We start from the raw sequence: 22,434 nt of genomic DNA, 5'->3' as shown, positions 1-22,434 counted from the left end.
TGAGAAACTTCTTTCAGCTGAAGCTACCGTCATAGGTACAGTTAATAGATTTCGATAGGCAACTAAAACATTTGGATAGCAATCTGCATCCATAACGAACTTCAGAATTTCAGGCGCGAACATCGAAGAATCACACCTTTAATTCTGAATAAAAATCATTGATCTCAACATCGGATGAGGTACTAGACTACTAGTATTAGGTGTTGGCCCCTCCACCATCATGGGCCCCCGGCGGTCGCCTCGGCTGCATAGGGCCAGGGCCGTTGTGGAAACAGATGGCATGGATGACGGCCTTCGTGGAGAGGATGGAGCTGCAGACCAACCGATTAGCAGGAGCATGTCCTCGCTGTTGATTTCATTGGTGCGACCCGAGACCACCGCCTAGCCGTGTGAGCAGTTTTATTGGTTACCTCGTTCCACACGCGGTCGGCTGACAAGTGAGCCCCACAAGTTGACTCAACAGTCAACAGGGTCAAACATGTCATGTAGGACAAAACTGTCCGAAAAGTTGATTTGTAACGGTTTTAAGAGTTGGGAGACAGATTATACCTGGTTTTGTGGCTGAGGGATACAATTACATTAGGGATATGAGTTAAGGGATACAAAATGAACTTATGGAGTAGGTATATGGAGTCATGGAATCATGGGCCAACCAATAACCAAGGCCTACTAAGGACACTAGGACAGTACGTAGCTACCTCTCCACTGCTCTGCTCATTTGCTTGGCTTTTGGCTGGAAGTATACGAGTGAGCCACGTGCTCTGCTTTCCTTCTACTACATCCTTTCTAAAATATATAAGCATTTTTAGCTATGAATCTAAACAACTGTGTTTCTAGATTTATAGCCAAAAATTAATATATTTTGGGACAGAGAGAGTAGTAGAGTATTTTACATAGCATGCACGTCCAGATAAAGCACGGTCGGTGTGCGGATGACATGCTATACCGTTGCAACGGTATTTCGGTATATAGCAGTCTTTTTTTTTAAAAAAATATATTTGATTGGTTTGGTGTCACTAAAATTTTAAAACTTAACGGTTCAATCGATGTATATATCCGATCCGCTTTCATCCCTAGACTGCATGGCGCGGTTCGCAGGTAACATCTTCTAGTTCTATCAGCTAGAAAATGGCGAAAGACGAGAACCCGTCTTACCTCCATCTGATATTTCTCTCTTCTCGCATCCGTGTCTTCATCCTTGATCCTCCACTCTCTCTTCCCCTTTCCCATGGTCAGTGCGAGCTGCAGGTAGGCGTCGCCTCTGCGAGAAGGCGCAGGCGGCGGTGTGCACGGCGTCCTCCCCTTCCCGATTCCGCCCGTACCCTCCTCCTCCGTGGCCTGTGCGGCCTGGCGCCGGCGTGCGCACGGCCGGCGAGGAGGTTTGGTGGGGGATCGATCGACGCGGCCAACCTCCTTCCATCTGCCTCCGTCTCGGTTCGAATCGAAAAAAAAATTAGGGGTTCAGTTGAACCCCGGCAATCCACGTTAGGTTCGCGCCTGGCTATATTTTTCCTCTTATTTTCTGGGTTTTGGGGAGGTTTTTCTCGTTCCCTTTTCATTGGTTGCCTTGTCGTTTGTATTTCGATTTGTATGCAATTTCTCTTCTTCGTTTAGGTTGTGGAAGAAGCAGCCATGGATCCCTCAGGGCTCAACCTGCAGGGGAATCCTGCTGAGAACCAGGAGAGCTGGACCTCCGGCGTGTCAGTTGGGAGGGGCACCCCAAATTTGGGTGTTGGGACGGCCGTGGCAGGCCGGAGCTGCCCGTCATCAACATTGTTCCCGGGGTCCTCCCTGTCGTCGACGGCGTTGCTGAATACCATGCACGAGGGCTCCTTTCCACAGACAGCCTTGGTGGCGGGTTCCGTGAGCAGCGCCGATGAGCAGCATGGTGCGCCCCCCGTACGGCCATCCTACAACCTTCCTGCAGGATGCACGCAGGTGCCGATAAGTATTCTGGTGTTCCACAGGAGGCTGACGGGGAGGGGATCCAGGTGCCGGTCGCCGCAATCTCGTAGCTTTATGCCTGCTCCTGCACTGTCCGGTGTCTCAGAGGGTGAGCATTTCTTGATGTTTCTTCTTTTAAGGTTGTTATATGGTGTTATGGATGAATTTACTGTCACGATCGACTGACTGCCGTTTCCGATTCTTCAGCAGATGGAGCTTATGGGCCGATTCCTCAAAGTGATTTCTTGTCGCTTCGAGGTCCATCTGAAGTTTTTCCTGGTGATATGGCAATGAATCATTCAGAACCGGCCACTTCATATGGGTACAATTCAGAGTATGCACCTATGCATCTTCAGCCAAATGGCTTATACACTGAAGCTTCCAACACTGAAAGTGAAAGAGAAGCTAGCCAACTGCAACAATCAGCGGAAGCTGTTATCTGTGACAGCCTCAGTAAGTTGGAATCGGCTATGGAGAAAATTCAGGGTCAAAATCCTCAAGAATCAAGTGGCTTAGTTGCAGAGGGTTCCGCTGATGATAACATTCACAAGTACCATCAGAAAGCTAAAAGGGCCAGGACACAAATCACTCACAGTGACAAAATAGACTTACCAACACAAGCTGTATCTGCATGCAAGGAAAAAACAATAACTCAGATAGAGATGCAGATTGCAGATGCTGAGAGAACTGAAGCACTCAAGGGTGAGGATGCCCCAGCACAAAAGCTGAAGACTCGAAGGAGAAAGCACAGGCCCAAGGTAATCCGTGAGGACAGGCCAGCCAAAAAGCAAATGGCCACAACATCAGAAGAAAAACCTCTCAATCAGAAACCCAAAAGAAAATATGTGCGGAAGAATAGAAACCCCAGTTCTTTGGAGAAGTGCGCAGAACCTTTTAGTGACCATTCAATTTCTAGAGAATCCAGAACTACCGTTAGAAGCAGCATTGCATCAGTTCGAAGAAGGCTGCAATTTGAGTTCGGGGAGCACGGGGTGCAGAGGGACCAATCATCAATGACCAATTCATGGTACCAAAACCAGGAGAAACCTGTTAATGCTGAGAGTTCTTTGTGCTCAGTGACTAAATCGTCCGTGCAGGTTGAACATGGACAGGAATTACACATGGAAAATTCACCAGAAGGGTTGTTTTTTGGCATCAACTCCAAACTGAACAAAATTTTAGATGAGTACATACATTTGCCAGAAGCCGCACCAAAACCTTCAGAGCAAATCCCACTGGCTGCTTCTGGTCATGTTAGCGAGGAACTAGCAAGGAAACAATATGATGTGAGACACACTCATGATCCTGATTCTACAAGTTATAATATAGAAAGGAGTGGTCTGATCACAACGAAAGGGCACAAAAAGGACCTAGACCTGAACTATTCTAACACAAATGGTTTTCAGATGTATTGTTCGGCTAGTTTGTTACCAGAAATGGACTCCACAAAGGGCAGTATGACTAAGGTATCAAAAATGGACAAGAACAAAAAACGACATTATGGAGGTGAGTCCTCCCTAGCTGGCACACAGAGCTCCATTATCATGAGAACTGCAGCTGAGATGCTAGCAGTTTACCAAGCTTGTGGTATTAAAAAGAAGCGATCGGCCCGAGTCCGCAGGAATTCCTTTCTTTCTGTTATGGATCTTGAGAAGAATACTTCACAAGAATCAACAAGATTGCCGCGGTCATGCATGGAGGCCCTGTATGAGAGTTCCTACATAAAATTTATGACCAAGAAACGTTCACAGAAGGCACGGCTCAACTCTCCCAATTCCATTCAACCAAATATAGATCAGAAAAACAGGTTTTCATCTGAAACAGTTTTTTCTGGAGGATTCAATGGATTGAAAAGATCAGAGGAAACTTTCCAGAAAACTTTACCTCAGATTCCAGATGATAAGAGGATCAACCTTGACATTCATTGCAAAGTACCAGTAGAAAGCTCACCAAATACATCAACGCCACCATATATGGATTACCTTCAAGGAGTTACATCAAAGTTTAGATACTTTGATTTGAACACTGAGCAGGTGCATAAAACTGAGATGCATTTGTCTCAAACCATGCCCTCTCTTTCTTCTTTAGGAGCAACAAATTATCTACCGAATGCTCTAGTCCCATATGTTGGTGGGGCGGTGGTTCCATATCAGACACAGTTTCATTTAGTCAAGAAGCAACGCCCTCGAGCTAAGGTTGACTTGGATTTTGAAACAACGAGAGTTTGGAACCTTCTGATGGGTAAAGCAGCTGACCCTGTAGATGGAACTGATGTTGATAAAGAGAGATGGTGGAAACAAGAAAGAGAAGTTTTTCAAGGTCGTGCTAATTCATTCATAGCACGTATGCGCCTAGTTCAAGGTACTTTTAGTGCTGGTGTAAATCCTTTTTTGAAGCCCATGGTATGCTGAGCTCGTTTTCCGTGAGCCTGCTTTTTACCCTGTCTATTACTGTGTAGACTATCTCAGGTGCTTGTCAGCCATATAGAATTTTCTTTAGAAACAAAGGGCAAAGCTCCCGCCAGCCATATAGAACTCCTTGAAATGTTGTCAGGTTATTTGATCCATTATTAAACCACCTAATTTAAAGAATTTGTTTAAATGCGCTGTATATGATCTTACAACTTGGTGGAGGAGGAATTACAAAAGCATCTCTTATGCTGAAGTAGCTCCACTGCTCAACATGGGGAAATTAGCATGCAAAGGAACTTTTGAGATAATCGTATGTATGTGCTTAGATAATCAAACATATATACTTTCTTTTATAATCTTATAGGTAGCATTCAAACTTCACAGTTTGCAATTTGACGAGCTAACCTCTTGTTTACAAACCTGAGTTCAGGCCTTCATCTCCAAAGGGTGGAAGGAAATCTTCCATGTTCATTAACAGTGTTGAACAATGTGATCACGACCATTTAGACTTTGTAATGTAATCTTCGTTTGGCCATTACAGTATACAGGAAAAAATAGAAAAGCGACCATGTAACGTTTGCGATATAAAATTCCGTGTTTTATATCCAGGATTAACGTTCTTACCTAACCTTGCATTTGCCTGTTTATCAGGTGACAGGCGCTTTTCTCCTTGGAAAGGATCAGTAGTGGACTCTGTAGTAGGAGTTTTCCTCACACAGAATGTAGCGGATCATCTTTCCAGGTATGATATTCACAATCAGAGTGCTTCTAATAAATTCTTGATTCTTTTGCAATAAGGAATTGAATGTACCAGCACCTCGTCGTGACAACTATTTTGGCAATATACAGCTCTGCATACATGGCCCTTGCCGCAAGTTTTCCTACAGGGTCACATGGCAATTGTAATGATGGCATTGCTGGTCAGGACAATGAAGAAATCATTAGCACGAGTGCAGTAGGAGACAGAGGCACATTTGAATTCTTTTATAATGGGTCAAGACCAGATATAGGATTAAATTTTGAGTTCTCAATGGCCTGTGAGAAGATCCACATGGAACCAAAGGACAATACTACAGTTAATGAGTTAACTAAAGGTGAAAATTATTCTCTTCATTGCAAAGAATCAGCTGGAAGTCTTTGTGACCACGAGACAGAAATAGATCATAAAGCAAAATCAATATCAGATTTCTCTGCAGTAGAATTAACAGCATGTATGAAAAATCTACATGCGACACAGTTCCAGAAGGAGATATCATTATCCCAAAGTGTTGTAACTTCAGAGTCAATTCTTCAACCAGGATTACCTTTGAGTTCTGGGATGGATCATGCTCGTAGAAATTTTGTTGGTAGCATTAGTGACACAGCTTCTCAGCAGGTGGGAAGCAATTTTGATGATGGAAAATCATTAACAGGAAATGATGTCACAGCCAATGAAACTGAGTACCATGGAATCAAAGCAGCAGCAACAAATAATTATGTTGTAGATGAACCTGGGATTCCTTCTGGTTCCAGCCTGTATCCATTTTTCTCAGCTATTGATTGTCATCAACTAGATGGGAGGAACGACACACATGTTTCTTCTACCTCTCCTAACTGTTCTATATGTTCTGCATCATCAAACTTTAAAATTGGCACAATTGAGGAGAACAGTTCTCTTTTCATGCCATTTGATGCTCATCTAGCGCAGAGGAATGGAAATATGATTGTTGACACAAATCTTAGCTCGGCACTGGAAAGCACAGAGCTTCCAGGTCAGCAAGCATCTCTTTTCTCTACCACTTAATTTAACACTTATTATTTGAGAACTTTTATGGTGTTTGCATTCCAAAAAAAGTAAAGATCCAACGCTCCATAATGAAAGGTACCACATAAAAGGTATTTGAGTATTGGCATAGGTACTCAGGTACCAAGGGTAAAAAGATAAATTTGCTAGTAGAGAGAAAAGGAAAGAGTTGTCCGCAAATTCAGATCGGTACCGCGTTGGTACCAGTTAAGTTGTTTGCGTGGTACTAGCATTAAATTTCTCATTTACGTGGTTTTCTCTAGATTTACATTTTTGTTCCCAAGAACATGGTAAAACTCTTCCCATTAATTATCCATTACGTTATTTGCATAGTTATTTTGAGATTTATATTTTGTTCCCAAGAACATTAAAATATCACTCAAGGGTTACGTCGATTTATGTTTTACATTTTATTCATGGAAAATATAAACTGTAGATAAAATATTCCTAATGATTGCATCCATCTGAACATGCCATGTTAGGTTAACCAACAAGATACGAGAGCTTCTCTCTTGACCCTGTTTCCTTGCATGTTCACCTATTCAAACGCTAAAAGAAGAACAGAGGAGGTTATCTCATTTTAGTCCCTTATACAAAGGAATTTATTAACTATGTAAATAACGAATCAGTTGCGTAAACAATTTTGCTATATATTTGTCGACAAATTTTATCCAAAAAATTTAACAGATGTAATTACAATACAATCGTAGTGTAATTACACTTTAGCTTGCATGTAATTACACTGTAACTATAATGTAACTTGTATGTAACTTTTAAAAATATCTCCGTAACATATTATTTTGGTAAAATGGAGGTCGTGTGAACAAATCCTTTCACATATGTGTGTGCTATGATTTTTTTCTTCCTCACCAGAACAAAATCTTGTAATAGATCTAACGATTCAAAATTACGTGAAACTTAGATACAAGTTACACTACAGTTATATGCAAGTTACAGTGTAATTACATACAAGTTACAGTGTAATTACACTACGATTGTATTATAATTACATCTGTCAAATTTTTAGAAGAAAATTTATCGACAAATGTATAGGTGGTCCCTTGTGTAAATAGTATAGGAGCAGAGGAGATCTAACCCGATGCGCTTGCGCCTAGCCGGCCCATCTTGAACCCTCAACCGTGCCGATATTTCTCCCTTTGTCTCCTTCTAGTGGACCAATTCAAACCTTAGAACAAGAACAAAGCCAAGGGGTCGAACAAAGGAGGCGTCAATCTCTTTTTTTCTGGTGCAGAACTGCAGATCGATCGATGCATTAAATTGTTCGAAAGATTTACTTTGTTTTCTACCTAACAATTCTGGTGATTGGACCCAGGTATTCGATTCAATCAAAATGCTCATCTTTTAGTAGTTAATTACTCTATTACTATTAGTTATGATAATTTTATTCCATACTTGCCCCTCTTTCAATCAATGGTTCACATTGTTTCACTTCTCAATACCTCTAAGTACCTCGCAAACACTGTAAAAGGTCTCTTATTATTTATATGTTAGCTGCTTGACAAAAACTGGATGCCCATGCAGTCAAATTATTACATTGTGGCAAAAGGAGTTGTTATGAAGCATCAGAGTTTCAGGACCATGAATCACTGTATGCCACTGGTGGAGTGATACCAGAAACAGCAACCAAAGCAGATGATTCAACCTTAAAATCTGGTTTTGCTTCCTTCAATGGATTGCCAGATACAGCAGCACAGGCATCAAAACCAAAGAAATCAAGAACCACAAGTAAAAAGAACAGTGAGAATTTTGACTGGGATAAATTGCGAAGACAGGCTTGTGGTAATTATCAGATGAAAGAAAGAATTTTTGACCGAAGAGATTCTGTTGATTGGGAAGCAGTAAGGTGTGCAGATGTACAAAGAATTTCTCATGCCATTCGAGAACGAGGAATGAATAATGTCTTAGCAGAGCGTATCCAGGTACTAGTTCTTGATAGGTTACCAATTGAACACTGCTCATGATTTTCTAGGTTTGCACTACTTGATATTTTATTGGAATAAACTTTTCCTTTCTCATTAAGTTGTATGCCTGTATTAACCTTAGGTTAGAAAAATTGCTAGGATTTAATAGAGTTGATATTTTTCTTGAAAGTTTTACATTTGTCTCTCTCTGTTCAGGCTGTATTACAGAGTTGCAGATATTCCTTATTTCCTTAACCCTTAGGGAAAATATTCTGTAGCACTAGGAAATCTCATGGCCTCTAGTATAGTTTTTGCTCATGTAAGTTGATGATTCACAGAAATTCCTGAATCGTTTGGTCACCGATCATGGGAGCATTGATCTTGAGTGGTTAAGAGATGTTCCTCCAGACTCAGCAAAGTAAGATACTACACCTGTATTCAATATTTACAAATCCCATTGCCCTGCTGATGAGATTTTTCTAGTTCTGGAAATGATAAATCAAGTATCAAAGAAGTTTGTGAACCAATTAAATGGAGCAAGCTGATCCAAGAACTTGCCAGTTAATATCTAGAATTAAATACTATGAGCAAAGTTCTATGAAATGGGCACGCAGAACAGAAAAGGCTGTATAATGTATGACACATGATCGAAGCAGTGAAGGAATTTTTTTTTAGGAAAGAAAATTCCATGAACCCTATTTATTTCACAGGCGAGAAGTATGTCAATTACAATGTGTTCGAATTATTTTCAGGGACTATCTGCTTAGTATACGTGGATTGGGGCTCAAAAGTGTTGAGTGTGTCCGCCTTTTGACATTACATCATCTTGCATTCCCAGTAAGTTTCTGTTGGATTAATTCTCCTTCACCTGCAGCCAATTTGAAATTTACACTACATTGTTGCAACTCAGGTTGATACTAATGTTGGTCGTATATGTGTACGATTGGGATGGGTGCCAATTCAACCCCTCCCTGAATCTCTTCAGTTACACCTTCTGGAGCTGTAAGAATGTTGCATTGTCTACTACAGTTGTATAAATACTCTCTGCAATTTTATACGATGATGTTTCAATTTGAATATATTGATTTTGTTTGTGCCTTCAAAGATACCCTGTCTTGGAGACTATACAAAAGTACCTCTGGCCTCGTCTGTGTAAACTTGATCAACAAACACTGTGAGTTATAACCAATTAACCATACCCACTCATAGTTGCCCTTCTTATTAGTTTTTTTTTACGCAAGCCCTTCTTATTAGTTTGTGTAACTTCTAGGTTATTTCTTTTTCATGCAAATTACAGTATTTGGAATCATGAATAATTAAGGCAATAAGGAGTAAATAACATAATTTATAACTATAAGGAATTATTAACAGAGTTTCATGGTTTTCACAGGTATGAGTTACATTATCAGATGATTACTTTTGGAAAGGTACTTCATTAGCATTAAGGAGTTTGGTCTCTTCATTAGCATCTACCGACGCATTTGTTCTCTTTTGTTTGAGTAAAGATAAATTATCATAACAAATGCAGGTGTTCTGTACCAAAAGCAAGCCGAATTGCAATGCATGTCCAATGAGGAGTGAATGCAGGCATTTTGCAAGTGCCTTTGCAAGGTATTATGGCAAGCAGAAAATGGGAGCCTTCTGGCTGCAAGGAGACTTACAAAATAAACACTATTTGCTTCAGTAGTCACTTTTTTCCGATAAAGGAAGCTTTATTAAAACTCAGTCAAATACACCAAGATGATACATTCTAACTGAGCCACTCCCGGCCTCTGCATGAAATGCACACCGCCACAAAACAGGATCTAACTAGACCCTCAACACAAAACAAATAAATTAGTGACTATCAAGCCGTAGACTATATCGCCACCCATGCTCCAGGGTAAAAAACTCCTGTGCCACCTGATAGTGCACAGCAAAAACCACGAGAAGGATGTGCTTTCGTTGGTGGAGAGACCGAATTAGCTCCATTAACATAATATGACCACTAAGAGCGCAAAATAGTGCTTTTGAAGAATAAAAGGGAAAATATGCTAGGAGAAAAATCAATATATGGTTCTAGTACACCGCCATGGCACTTTGTGTAGTCTCTGTCTGCAACAAAATATATTTGCCGCTTTCACTTATCTTACCTGGGAATTTTGTTATCACGTATTTCCTCGTTCCACTATCTTTCTTGTTTTGTTTGTGCGCGCGCGCATGCCTGATATATCTTGCTCTTTCAGTTGACCTTACCTGGGAGCCTTCATTTTGCATATTTCTTCATTTGTTATTTTTTCCTTATTAACTCTGTTATATTTTGTTTGACTTTTTTAAATGAAGTGCAAGACTTGCACTTCCTTCTCCTCAGGACAAAAGGTTGGTGAATCTGAGCAATCAATTTGCTTTCCATAATGGCACAATGCCCACACCAAATTCAACTCCTCTGCCTCAGCTCGAGGGGAGTATCCATGCAAGGGATGTTCATGCTAACAACACAAATCCAATAATTGAGGAGCCAGCAAGTCCAAGAGAGGAAGAATGCCGAGAACTTTTAGAGAATGATATTGAAGATTTTGATGAAGATACTGATGAAATCCCAATAATAAAACTTAACATGGAAGCTTTTTCTCAAAACTTGGAAAATTGCATAAAAGAAAGCAATAAGGATTTCCAATCTGATGATATTACAAAAGCATTGGTTGCTATCAGCAATGAAGCAGCTTCAATTCCTGTACCTAAACTAAAGAATGTGCATAGACTTCGGACAGAACACTATGTGTAAGTGTTGGACTGATATTTTATTTAGCTTGAACATGTACCTGTTTAAACTTACATTTATTATAGAGCCCACCATCTAAGTAATTCTATACATCCTGAACAAAATATTTTTTAATTTCTATTACTGACTTAAGGTTCTGCTCGCAGTTACGAACTTCCAGATTCACATCCCCTCATGCAACAGGTGAGACCATGAGAAATTGTGCCATCTTTCTTTAAAACACTTCAAGATATTATTTCTGATTGCAAATGATCTTACAGCTAGCACTCGACCAACGGGAGCCTGATGATCCAAGTCCTTACCTGTTGGCCATATGGACACCAGGCAAGTGCATTTTTCTTTAAATTTATAACTGTCCGTGTGTGTGTGCTGGTTTTCGTCGAGTCATGTGGCTACTGTGCAGATGAACTAAAGGACACAAGGGAGGCACCAAAACCGTGCTGCAATCCTCAAACTGAAGGTGGCTTATGCAGCAATGAGATGTGCCACAACTGTGTATCTGAACGAGAAAACCAATATAGATACGTCAGAGGCACGGTTCTGGTAAATCAACCAACATTATGTAGCAATCATCAACATTGAAGAGCTGAACCTCTGCATTAGTCAGCTAGTAAACAAAATATTCATTATAATCCAAACATTGGAATGAATTCAGGAATTCAAGAAAATGTTGAAGATAACTTTTAATGAAAACTAGTGCTTACAAAGTGCCAAGCAAAGCTATTCTGTTGTCTGTGTAATCTCTTTTCTTGCATGAAATAGCCCACTGTCTTCACTTTAAACAATAAGAATAGCATAGATTTTGGGTTTCCGGCTATACAACACATCTTAATATGAACTTTTGTGGAAGTCTAAAAGAGAACCTCTCTGAACCTTTAAACTGTACACTATTTAACCAACAATCAAAGCCGATCACTTCTCAACGTCATTCTGAATTAGCTTTGGGCGATGTTTCTTAACCAGGAGATGTGGTCTGAGATTTTAGATTTTTTTTTTCATCTCCTTTATATTAGTAGACGACTTAAAATTTTCTGGAATAATCTTACTTCGCTGTGAAGTATTTATAACCCAGATAAATCGGTAAGATTGAAGTAAAGTATTATTGTCCCACGAAATTTAGTGTGTGAAAGTAGACAACATTTTTTTCTACTGTCCGATTAAACTTTATTTAACTCTGCCCCATTTTATCTAGGCTATAAATGGTGATTTCTTCTAGGCTATACGGTTTTTCAATCCAATTTTACCTTATTTTGCTTTACCAAATTTGTCAACATTATAATACTTTGTAGTGCAAGTGAGATTTTTTTTTTCAATTTTGTTATGTCATTTACTAATTTTAAAATTGAAAACCTGGTTCAGCCTTGGGCCATTTTGCCACATTAGGGACACATAGTCCAAAGCCACTTTAAATTTGAGACAAGGTTGAAAAGCGCATGGTTTTGATACTTCAGGTTCTGGGTTGAATTGTGTCCAGTTTTCTGCTTTGGGGTTGTCTCTGGACTAACAGAAAAGTTCAGTATTGCAAAACAGACTGTTTCCTATACAATCATGCATTGTTGGTTTGTGAAGTTGCAAGTATTGCTTGACTAATGACGGTTACTGGAACATGAACAGGTTCCTTGCCGAACAGCCATGAGAGGTAGTTTTCCACTTAATGGCACTTACTTTCAAGTTAATGAGGTATGCTGAGTTATATCTGTCAAAGTATGAGTAGGATAGTGGAGAGTTGCTATCCATGGGCCTTTATAGAGTTGACTTTACGATTTCTGGATTTGTTTTTGCAGGTTTTTGCTGATCACAGTTCTAGCCACAATCCCATAAATATCCCAAGGGAGCAGTTATGGAACTTGCATAGGCGTATGGTTTACTTTGGGACTTCAGTGCCAACCATATTCAAAGGTTACCACCATTCACCCATACAATGACTCAAAGAAATCTTATCTGCAACTTTACCGACAACTGTTATTTTCATTCTTTAGGTCTAACAACTGAAGAAATACAGCACTGCTTCTGGAGAGGTATTAACAGTATTTTTTTCACTCGCTGTTTCAGCGCATTCTCCTCTGGGACATATCTTGTTTCCTCATATGATCAAACAATTTGCAGAATGCAGATGCCATCATATAATCACAATATGTTTCTACAGTTATATAGCATTCGTGTGATTGTGTCAAGGTGTCCACACACTTTTCACAAAAACTTACTCCCCCTGTCCCATAATATAAGGGATTTTGAGCTTTTGTTTGCACTGTTTGACCATTCGTCTTATTCAAAAAAATTTAGAATTATATTTTTTTTCTTTGTGACTTACTTTATTATCCAAAATACTTTAAGCACAACTTTTCGTTTTTTATATTTGCACAAATTTTTTGAATAAGACGAGTGGTCAAACATTATAATCAAAAAACTCAAAATCCCTTGTATTATGGGACGGAGGGAGTAGTATTAAGGGTCTAAAAGGAGCCTGAATATTTGGTTCAGTTAGAGTCTATATCTGAGTCCATTTTAATTCCTAGTGCTATGGATAAAGGTGTCCTCCTTCAATAAATAAATAAAGGTCTCTCCAGTTATTAGTCACCAGCATCCAATATAACTGCCTGATAATATATGTGGTAAGTTATATGGTGCCAAAGAGGCAAAGATACTGCTACCATGACTAACCCCCTTTTTTTTTCTGAGTTAATAAGGGTGTTAGCATACATATAGCTTCCAAATTGGTTTAGTTAGGTGGAAAAAGTCGTCATTTCAGGATGCAGATATAAGTTAGGGCATATCCTCTTGTTGGGGTTTTCATTTCAGCTGTGTCTTATACTTTATATGGTGTCTCATTAACATGCACTAAAATGCAATGCAGGATTTGTCTGTGTGAGAGGATTCAACATGGAAACTAGGGCACCAAGGCCTCTATGCCCCCATTTCCACCTTGCAGCAAGCAAACTGCGAAGATCCTCTAAAAAAGCAGCAACTGAGCAAACACACTGATTTCAACAGGGACATATCAATTCTATAAAATAATGTTGATGGTGATTACATCAGTTCTCGATCTGTGCATGGGTCATATTAGTTCCTGCAGGACGATAGCCATTCTTCTAGGAAATAAACAGTGGAGTTGGAAACAGTTAACTTTAAGATGTGGGAGCCAATTGGGCACGAGAAAGCACCAATATTTCATATGCACCTCTGGGGCAGGTCGGATGCGGATCATCATCATCAGTTAACATGGGCGTAGAATATCATTCCGTTTTTTTTTTCTGTGGCTTTGGTGTATCTTATTCACTTTTCATTTGTTTTATCCATTCAACTAGCTTGCCAAGAGACCTTACCATCTGTTCTCATGACATGTTAGTTTTTCAGAACTTATAGCAGGTAGTACCTTCATATTGATGATATGACTTTGATTTTCATTATTTGCTGCTTCCCTGTGTACATACTACTATTACAGACCGTCATATCAACAGGATTTTCAGCACCTCGTTCGTTTGTGTGATATAGGGTGAGAAAGCACCTCGTTTTCCGCGCGCACGTTTCCCAAACTATTAAACGGTGCGTTTTTTGTAAAAATTTTCTATAGGAAAGTTGCTTTAAAAAATCATATTAATCCATTTTTGAAATTTAAAATAATTAATACTCAATTAATCATGCGCTAATGGCTTACCTCGTTTTGCGTATCTTCCCAATCTCCCCGATCTCCTCCTCAAACACACCCTCTAAGGAGTGATTTGAGATCAATGGCATAATGTTGTTTAATTGTTTTTCATGCTGTTTTACAAGATTCTATTGTCTGGATATATGAATGGCATTGGTCATTTTAGCATCTCAATTAGTCACTACTTACTAGGATGGTGATTAATTTATCTGGTCAGCCATCAGTTCTGAGAGGTTTCCATTTTTACAGAAGGGAACATTAGTGTATGATAGCTAACAAACTCGCCGTTTTCCAGTCGGCCAAAACCATGATGACAATGATCAACATTAGCGCGGTGTTGCAATGATAATGACCAACAACGTGTACGGTTGTGAAACAAAATATGTCTTAACACTGTCATGAGTTGCTACACGAGCAAATTAAGATTGCTCAGGAAGCAAGCAAGCGGGTGCTGTATCATGAAACAGATCCCTTTACCTTTAAAACTACATGATCTGAAGGACAAAAAAAACCTATAAATGCACATGAATGCAAGGGACAGAGAAAAATACCTGCCACGATGGATTGGTATTTGGTGTTGCCAGACAGTGAGGAATGAGGAAGATGAAAAAGCTTCATTTGCGAGGAAGATGATGTCATGTTGAACTTTACTGATATCAGAGTACCTTGTCACGAGGGCATATCAGAGAGAATATCAGATAAAACTGCTGCTTATAAGCACAAATTATTCATAGATTGGAATATTAGATGTGATACGTCACTGTCAATCCGTAGGCAGAATTGATACTACAAAAAGCATCATAACTCAGACTATACTATGATTTCTAAGAATGCATAGCTATAACGTCCACTTATTCGAGCTGTAATCGCCAGCATAATGGAACAGCATCCCTTGATCTCCAGAAGGCATCCCTCTTCTATTGCTAGACCTTGGAACTTCAGAGGGGAAATAAGCGTCGCCTACTCTGAAATCTGACACTGGGTTGCTACATCCACCAAAAGTTGGTGTCGACAGCAACATAGAATTACGAGCGCTGAAACAAGGATCCGGTGAGGACTCGGAGCCATATCGTGAAAGTGACAGATTTGCCCTGAAATGATTTGAGAGGTTTTCCCGACTTGTTGCTGTCAAACTGAACCTTGAACGATAGCCATCAGCTGAACACAACTCATTTTGAGCAAAAGAGTCTGTTGGCAACCGGAACAAACCAGCAAGTCCCACCGGCACTTTCACGTCATCCCGTGGTATGATCCTGCTACGATACTCTGCTGGTTCTGGTAGCGCCAATATTTCCTGGCTAGGAAACGTTGACATGCAAAGTGAAAGCTCTGTGTCTCTGACTGGCGAATCATCCGTTGCGTAGTGATACTCTGGTGCTGGAAGTGCCAACATTTCCAGGCTAGGTGGACTTGGTTTGCTCAGCTTTTCTCTAAGGGACATCTTGGCACGTTGAAGGGCCTCCAAAACACCTCCCACACCATCACTTGAAGGTTGATGCATCTGTGTGTCAATCTGGTTATCAGTGTGGTTGTGAAAGCATGATGAGCTCCATTCAGAGACTTTGCTTTTAGGGGTGTCACTTGATCGGCTTGCGACTGATGGTGTGTTGATGTAGTGCTCATAAGAGCAAGCATTTACATGGTAGCCTGGACCACTGTCTGAGCTTTCATCTACCTGATCTTCATTATGCCTTGCATTTTGGCTGCTATCGTAGTTTCCTTGTAGTGAAGAGGACGATTTCGCTATATTATTCCCACTTCCTTCAATAATTTCAGTGAAACTTTTGTTTACCGACTCATCCTTCCTAGCCTGTGGGCCACTATCAACTGAAACAACTGTTGAAGTAGCTTCCCCAAAATCATGATCACACTCAGTAACTTTGCAATGCTTAATAGCATTTTCTTCTGGTGCATTTGGGGGCAGTCCGAAAACAGAATCAGTTGACAAACATTCAGAGGGGCTGTCATCGGCAAAGAGATTTTTGTCACTTGGCCCTCCCACTTCAGAAACTTCTTTATCCTTGATCTGAGCAGCTCTGTCCCTCTGCTCACAAGCCTTTTCAATTTGATTTAGTTTATTGCCTAGCTCAACATCACCCTGGAAATCAGAACACAAATGTACAAGTCAAAATAACAATAATTTTAGATATTTTAATTTTTATCCAGTCAACTACAAGTTCAACAGCTTCGAGAAAAACAAAGTTAAGGAAAATTGTTTGGTTTACTATATTGACAGCAAGTATACAGATAAAAACATCGACAGCAAGTATCTCTAACAAAAGAAATTATATGGTTATCAGCATATTGGCATCCATCTAAGAAGCTAAAATAACCCTGAACCACCAAATACATGATATTTTGTTATTTTGTTAAACAGATCTTATGCCTATATGAAACAGCATTTTGTGAGATTGAGAAGGACAGTGCATACCGCAGTTGAATCTCGGCAATTGTTGAATTTCTTCTCCCACTCCCTCTGAGCATATTCTTCTGCCTCGTATTGCCCAATTAACTCTGCTTGCTTTTCAAGAACTCTCTCCATCTCCCCATCCTTCTCATACTCCACAGAATATCGATCGTCATTATCTCCGTCTCTTCCATCGCCACAAGAGCCCTGCCCATCTTGGCTCACCTCACCATCAATATCAGGCTGCTCATCAGTACAGACAGTACAATCTGATCTCTCCTGCCCCTCCTCAGTACTTTCCATGGCATTGTCCTTCCCCTCGTTTCCTTCAGTATGAAACCTGAAAATGCAGTACAGCTACATTTATGTCAGATTAGCAATGCGCAGATAGGGATGAACAATTATCGCAAATTTGGGTAATTTTCAGTGCATGGACCTCAGCTCCTTCCTCTTGACCTTCCGGCACGATTGCCCCGGCTGGTACTTGGGCGACGAATCCGCGGCCAGCAAGTAAAAGTAGCCTCTCCTATGGCTATTCCTCTGCCTGAGATGCCTGCCTTTCAGTTGCTGCTGCTGCCGCCTCTGCGACTCGTGGCTCACGGCGCGGCCCTTCCACGACAGCCCCCCGGCCGCCGCCGCCGCCGCCGCATTAACAGTGTCTCCAAGCTCTGACCCCGACAGCGCATCCTCCGCTTCCCCACGAGCCTTGCCGCCGCTCTCGGCGGACTCGAGGCCGTCCTCATCGTCGGAACCAGAACCGGAATCCGCGGCGTCGGAGAAGCGCGCGAGGCCCTGGGACTCGAGGATGGCGAGCACCTCCCCCGCGGCACGCTCCGCCTTCCGGCGCTGCGCCGTCACCGCCCGTAGCTGCTCCTCCAGCTCCGCCACCTGCAGCAGCAGCAGCGACACCGCCGTGAGCCGGAGAGAAAATGCGGTCGAGAGGGAGAGTTAGCTAGCGTAGCGACGGGTGCAGCACACGCGCGCACCCGCTTGGTGAGCTGGTCGGCGCGCTCCTTGGCGGCGCGGGAGACGGAGCGCTCGGAGAGGAGGCGCGCGCGGAGGAAGTCGATGGTCATCGCCGTCGTCGCGTCCGCCGCCGCCGCCATCTCGAACCCTCCTCTCCGTCTCCGCTGCCTTCTCAGCACGGCATTACAGTGGCCGCCTCTCCGGTCCGCGGCGACAGCGCGATGTGGTGTAGTATGTGATTCTGTGCCAGACCGGCCGGTGCGCCTCTTTTCTTTTTTGTCGCGCAGTGTCACTCACCGGCCACTGCCGTCTGCCGTGCCGTGCCGCGACGGGTGCGTGCGCGGTGTCGTTGGTTGTGTCCGCCCCCACGAGATCACGTGAGTACGTGACGGTGCGTGCTTTGCTCCCCCGTACGCTTTACCGCTCGCCCCGCGCGCCTCCTCCGTGACGACTCGACGAAATCGCACGTCGTGGCGACCGATGCCTCCACCTGACCACCTCCAGCAGTGTAGTGTGCCGCCGATCTGACGACATGAGCGCGTGCCTTGCAAGCCCCGCAACGTGCAGTACGGGTGCGCTGGTACACAGGCTCCACCCCGTACGGACGCATTTCGGCTCTTCGGTGGATCCGAGGAAGCGAGAATAGCTACGACTTCACGGTCAGCTCGCCCGCCGTGCACAAAACGAAAGCTAAACGCCATTACGGCTGTAGTAGCCTCGTTAAACATCTCTTGAGATCGTACGGGACATCATTTTATTTGCTATGCATTATTAGTACTGGTACGTTGTGTGTAAGTTACGTTCAACCGTCTATACATCTCACGTCAGGTGCCCATGAGGCCAAGACGCCAAGACGTAGTTGACACCTTAACTATTAGAGTAGTTGCCAATTGACACCTCCTGCTCAAGGCGCGGTGCTGCCGGATCGAGGCGGCGGCAACGGCACGGTGGCAGTGGATCTAGGCGGCAACACCAGATCGAGCGGCGGTAGGGGCGGACTGACGCCACGGCGCCGAATCGAGACAGCGGCGACGGATCGAGCGACGGTGGTGGCGGATCGGGCCGTGGCAGCGCCATCTTCTTCTCCCCCCTCACCACCTTCGCCCTTGGCACAATAGGTAGTTGGCCACAACGTCCAGGGTGACGGCACGAGACGAGGCCTCTCCCAACGCGGCTTCTCGCCCGTTCCTCGCTCTACTCTGACAAATCCACGTGAACCTTCGTTGGGGGTCACGCACCTCTGCTAGGGTGTGGTCCCGTCCGAGTTGGCGGAAATATTTCTCTCGGGTGAGGGGAGACCACGCTTCATGCTGGAGCGTTGGTCATGCCCTAAGAGGGGGAACAAGACCAGAGGGCAACGATAAAGACCTTGGGTCCAAAATTGCACTATGAGATGGACAACCGTCGTTCGAGAACTTATGTATCGCATGTGTGGTTCTTCGGGAAAATTTGTAGTTGCAAACCATATATGTAGTGGAAACTTGAAAACTACCATTGGATCGAGAAATGGACGTCCGAGATTCGTCCACGTCACCGTGAGTTAAAATTTAACTCCTAGTAAAATTTTAACTCATTAGTGAATCTGCGACTTAAATTTTAACTTATAATGATGTGGGCGAATTTCGAACATCCATTTCTTAATCCAACGGTAGTTTTCAAGTTTCCACTATATATATGGTTTGCAATTTAACTTCCAGTAAAATTTTAACTCATGAGTGAATCTACGAGTTAAATTTTAACTCATGGTGATGTGAACGAATCTCAAACGTCCATTTCTTGATCCAACGATCCAACATTAGTTTCCTAGTTTCCACTATATATGTGGTTTGCAGTACATATTTTCGCTGGTTCTTCTAAGAAGACAGTAGTAACAACTGTTTATGACGAAATGAGTAACAAATATCCACAAACGCTGTCGGAAAACATTATGAAAAAATGCATATTTCTTTTCGTGATTAACATAATAAATTTTAGTCCTAGTGTTACTATTATTATTATTGACGTCGTCACATCTCTTCATAATAATGTAACAAGGACATACTTACAAGATTACTGGTGTTTGGTTATATCAAACCTCCACCGAGCAACAGCTTCTGATTCATCATCGTGAGCGTTTTCCAGGATTCTAGGGTTATTTAATTGATGACGAACCAATTTAGCGTCATCCAAATAAAACAAAAAAAAGCAGAGCACATTGCGGTGAGAGTAGATAATGCTAACTCACGATAGCAAACATTACATGTTTTGACCAGTTCCCTGAAATTTTACATTAAACTTCTTAGGATACTAGACATATACAGTCTCGACCAAAAAATAGCAGAAACACATAGAGCCATCACATTGCTCATTTTTGCACACATAGTGATAAAGCAAGCAATGCAGAAAGATACTGGGGTGAACGGGGGTAAATATGCAGCCGAAGGTACTTAGTCAAACAAGCTGAAACCCATGTCCTGCAGTAAGTTCATCGACAAAAACAATCAGTAAGATGGCTGTAATTTGCACACAATAACAAAATGAATTAAATAGCTCGACAAATAATATGGCATAAACTACATTTTCATGTTAAGAGTTAACGCATGTAATGAAGGATCCACAATACTTATGAATGTATGAAATCAGTCTAATTAAGTACTGATAGTTGCAGAAATAGCAATTTTCACACAGAAGGCACTTCTGGCAATGGTAACAAACTATAGTGCTATGTAGGTCACTGATTTGTGAATAAACTGAATATCTGCTATAGGCACCTAAGTTAGTTCTAAAGCAGCGTGCAAAAGTAAATTAACATGTGGCACCAACGCCTGGTGGATAATACTTACATCATCAGACTCTTCCTTCTCTTCGACCTTCTCCTCTTTCTTTGCCTCTTCAGCAGGTGCTGCACCGCCACCTGCAGCTGTAGGAGCTGCCACAGCTATGCCACCACCACCACCTGAGGGCACAGAAGCAAACTTCTCCCTTCCAGCAGCAATCACTTCTGTTATGTCCTTGCCCTCCAGTTCTGAGAGCAGGAACTCCAGCCTCTCGTCATTAGCTTCAACGCCAACTGTAAAGAAAGTCAAAAAATTTGTCACCATGAATATGTGTACAGGTTAACAAGACTACATTTCTTTTTACATCAGTTCTCCAGTGGTAGGCATATTATGTAAACGTCTTTCATATTTCTAACTATCCCATATAGTATTAATCATAACAATAAGAATATACACCGGGACAGCCTAAGTTCTAGCTGTTTTGAATTTGTACAATAAAAATAAGTATGGATTCGTCGATGCTACATCCAGTAAAACTATCATCATGCTGACTGAGAGAACTTCCAGAGCAAGGAAAGTATGCTTATGTGCAGCACAACAGAAATACCTGATTCCAGAATGTTCTTAATGTCATCAGCAGATGGAGAGGTGTTTCCACCCAGAACAGCGAGCAGGTAGGCAGCGATCAGCTTCATTGTGAAGTTAAAAAACGCCTTAAATAAGCAACAGATAAACCACAGCATCAGCTCAGTATATGGTAACTACGGATGAAAATATATGAACAGAGCAGACTAGAAAGAAGTTGCAATTGTGATATATAAAAAGCAAAAAAGCTATAATAAACACATCCATTTTGTCAATTCTATCAGGAATTTGAGCGAGAAAAATAGACAAGGGAATAAAACATATGCAATCATTCATTTCGATCAGACATGCAACATAAAATAGCAAGCAGGACTGACTTCCTCGTGCACTTTGGATTAAAAATGACAGTTTACCTGTTCACCACCCCCCCCCCCCAAATGTTAACAAGAATCGTGCTGTTATTATTACCTTTGATTACCTTTGATAAAAAAAAACCAGGTTTCGCTACGAGAGAAAAATGGGATATTTTGCGAGCGGATGCGTTTTTTCGCATAGTTACTCCTATCTACCCTCTCCCCATTAGACTAAACCGAAATAAGTCGAATTAAGATCATACTGCCGAGCTCAATTATGCGAAATTGGGGTTGCAACGAAACGTCTACCGATCGGATAGTGCAAAGAGCTACCAGGCTCAGATTAGGATATTATACGGTGCAAATCTTCAGGAAACCATCGAGAATACAAAATAAGTCCACAACCAAAAGGATGTTAATACACGCAGTACTAAACAAAACCGAACAATTTTATTAGATGTATTGAACAAAGACCTAATCAAAATTACTCTGCGAACTGCCGAAAATTGAGACGGAGAAGGGATTAGATCGGAGCAAGCGTACCTCGAAGAGCAGGAATGGGGAAGAAGCAAGGCCGGCGGCGGAGGGGAGGATCGTGCGCTCGTAGGGTTTCTTCCGGAAGTGCCAAAGCTGCTTCCATATATAGCGAGACGGAACGGCTGGGATGGACGCACTCCCAGGCAGGGTCAACCCTAACCGTTGGATCCAGATCAACAGCCTTTGGAGCGGGAGCGGAGGCCCACGGCCCATGGGCCGGAAGCATCTAGTAGTTTCCATCAAGCCGCAGGGCCCTGTCACTTGGTCGCTCCGCGCCTGCGGGTTCCACCTGCATGGGCTGCATGGCTTCTCAGGCCATAGAATGGGCCAGAAGCTTTAGCCCATGAGACAGAGCCCACAAGG

General features: G+C 42.1%; 3 protein-coding genes across 8 annotated transcripts; 1 reads left to right on the top strand and 2 right to left on the bottom strand.

Moving 5' to 3' along the window:
* The first annotated feature begins 1,153 nt into the window (after window positions 1-1,153).
* On the top strand, window positions 1,154-14,290 carry LOC4338940 (protein ROS1). Of its 6 annotated transcripts, XR_010741209.1 has the most exons (21): window positions 1,154-1,489; window positions 1,615-2,053; window positions 2,152-4,305; window positions 5,007-5,097; window positions 5,205-6,106; window positions 7,681-8,078; window positions 8,399-8,478; window positions 8,813-8,897; window positions 8,971-9,062; window positions 9,166-9,234; window positions 9,451-9,487; window positions 9,589-9,671; window positions 10,383-10,418; window positions 10,495-10,820; window positions 10,968-11,004; window positions 11,082-11,145; window positions 11,225-11,364; window positions 12,436-12,501; window positions 12,606-12,720; window positions 12,801-12,839; window positions 13,676-14,290. XR_010741209.1 is itself a non-coding variant. In XM_015784882.3 (20 exons), the coding sequence occupies exons 2-20, from the start codon at window positions 1,633-1,635 to the stop codon at window positions 13,801-13,803; spliced, it is 5,436 nt and encodes a 1,811-aa protein (XP_015640368.1). In that variant the 5' UTR covers window positions 1,154-1,489; window positions 1,615-1,632; the 3' UTR covers window positions 13,804-14,290. The 6 variants fall into 6 exon arrangements, 3 of the variants coding, with proteins under 3 accessions (XP_015640368.1, XP_066166360.1, NP_001389491.1); XR_010741210.1 differs by lacking the exon at window positions 11,225-11,364; XM_015784882.3 differs by having other exon boundaries at window positions 2,155-4,305; window positions 10,383-10,820.
* An 871-nt stretch (window positions 14,291-15,161) lies between these two features.
* LOC4338939 (uncharacterized) lies at window positions 15,162-18,094 on the bottom strand. The gene is made up of 4 exons (XM_015782771.3): window positions 17,861-18,094; window positions 17,311-17,762; window positions 16,899-17,214; window positions 15,162-16,565 (listed from the first exon to the last, which is right to left on the bottom strand). The coding sequence occupies exons 1-4, from the start codon at window positions 17,978-17,980 to the stop codon at window positions 15,306-15,308; spliced, it is 2,148 nt and encodes a 715-aa protein (XP_015638257.1). The 5' UTR covers window positions 17,981-18,094; the 3' UTR covers window positions 15,162-15,305.
* Window positions 18,095-20,040: 1,946 nt separating this feature from the next.
* LOC4338938 (large ribosomal subunit protein P2B) lies at window positions 20,041-22,147 on the bottom strand. The gene is made up of 4 exons (XM_015785171.3): window positions 22,078-22,147; window positions 21,204-21,309; window positions 20,663-20,889; window positions 20,041-20,293 (listed from the first exon to the last, which is right to left on the bottom strand). The coding sequence occupies exons 2-4, from the start codon at window positions 21,289-21,291 to the stop codon at window positions 20,267-20,269; spliced, it is 342 nt and encodes a 113-aa protein (XP_015640657.1). The 5' UTR covers window positions 21,292-21,309; window positions 22,078-22,147; the 3' UTR covers window positions 20,041-20,266.
* Between the last annotated feature and the right edge of the window lie 287 nt (window positions 22,148-22,434).

The sequence above is a fragment of the Oryza sativa genome, chromosome 5 (assembly GCF_034140825.1).
Source record: "Oryza sativa Japonica Group chromosome 5, ASM3414082v1".
NCBI classification, from domain to species: Eukaryota; Viridiplantae; Streptophyta; class Magnoliopsida; order Poales; family Poaceae; genus Oryza; species Oryza sativa.
Note: the sequence above shows the minus strand (reverse complement) of the source record. Positions and strands in the feature narration are given on the sequence as shown.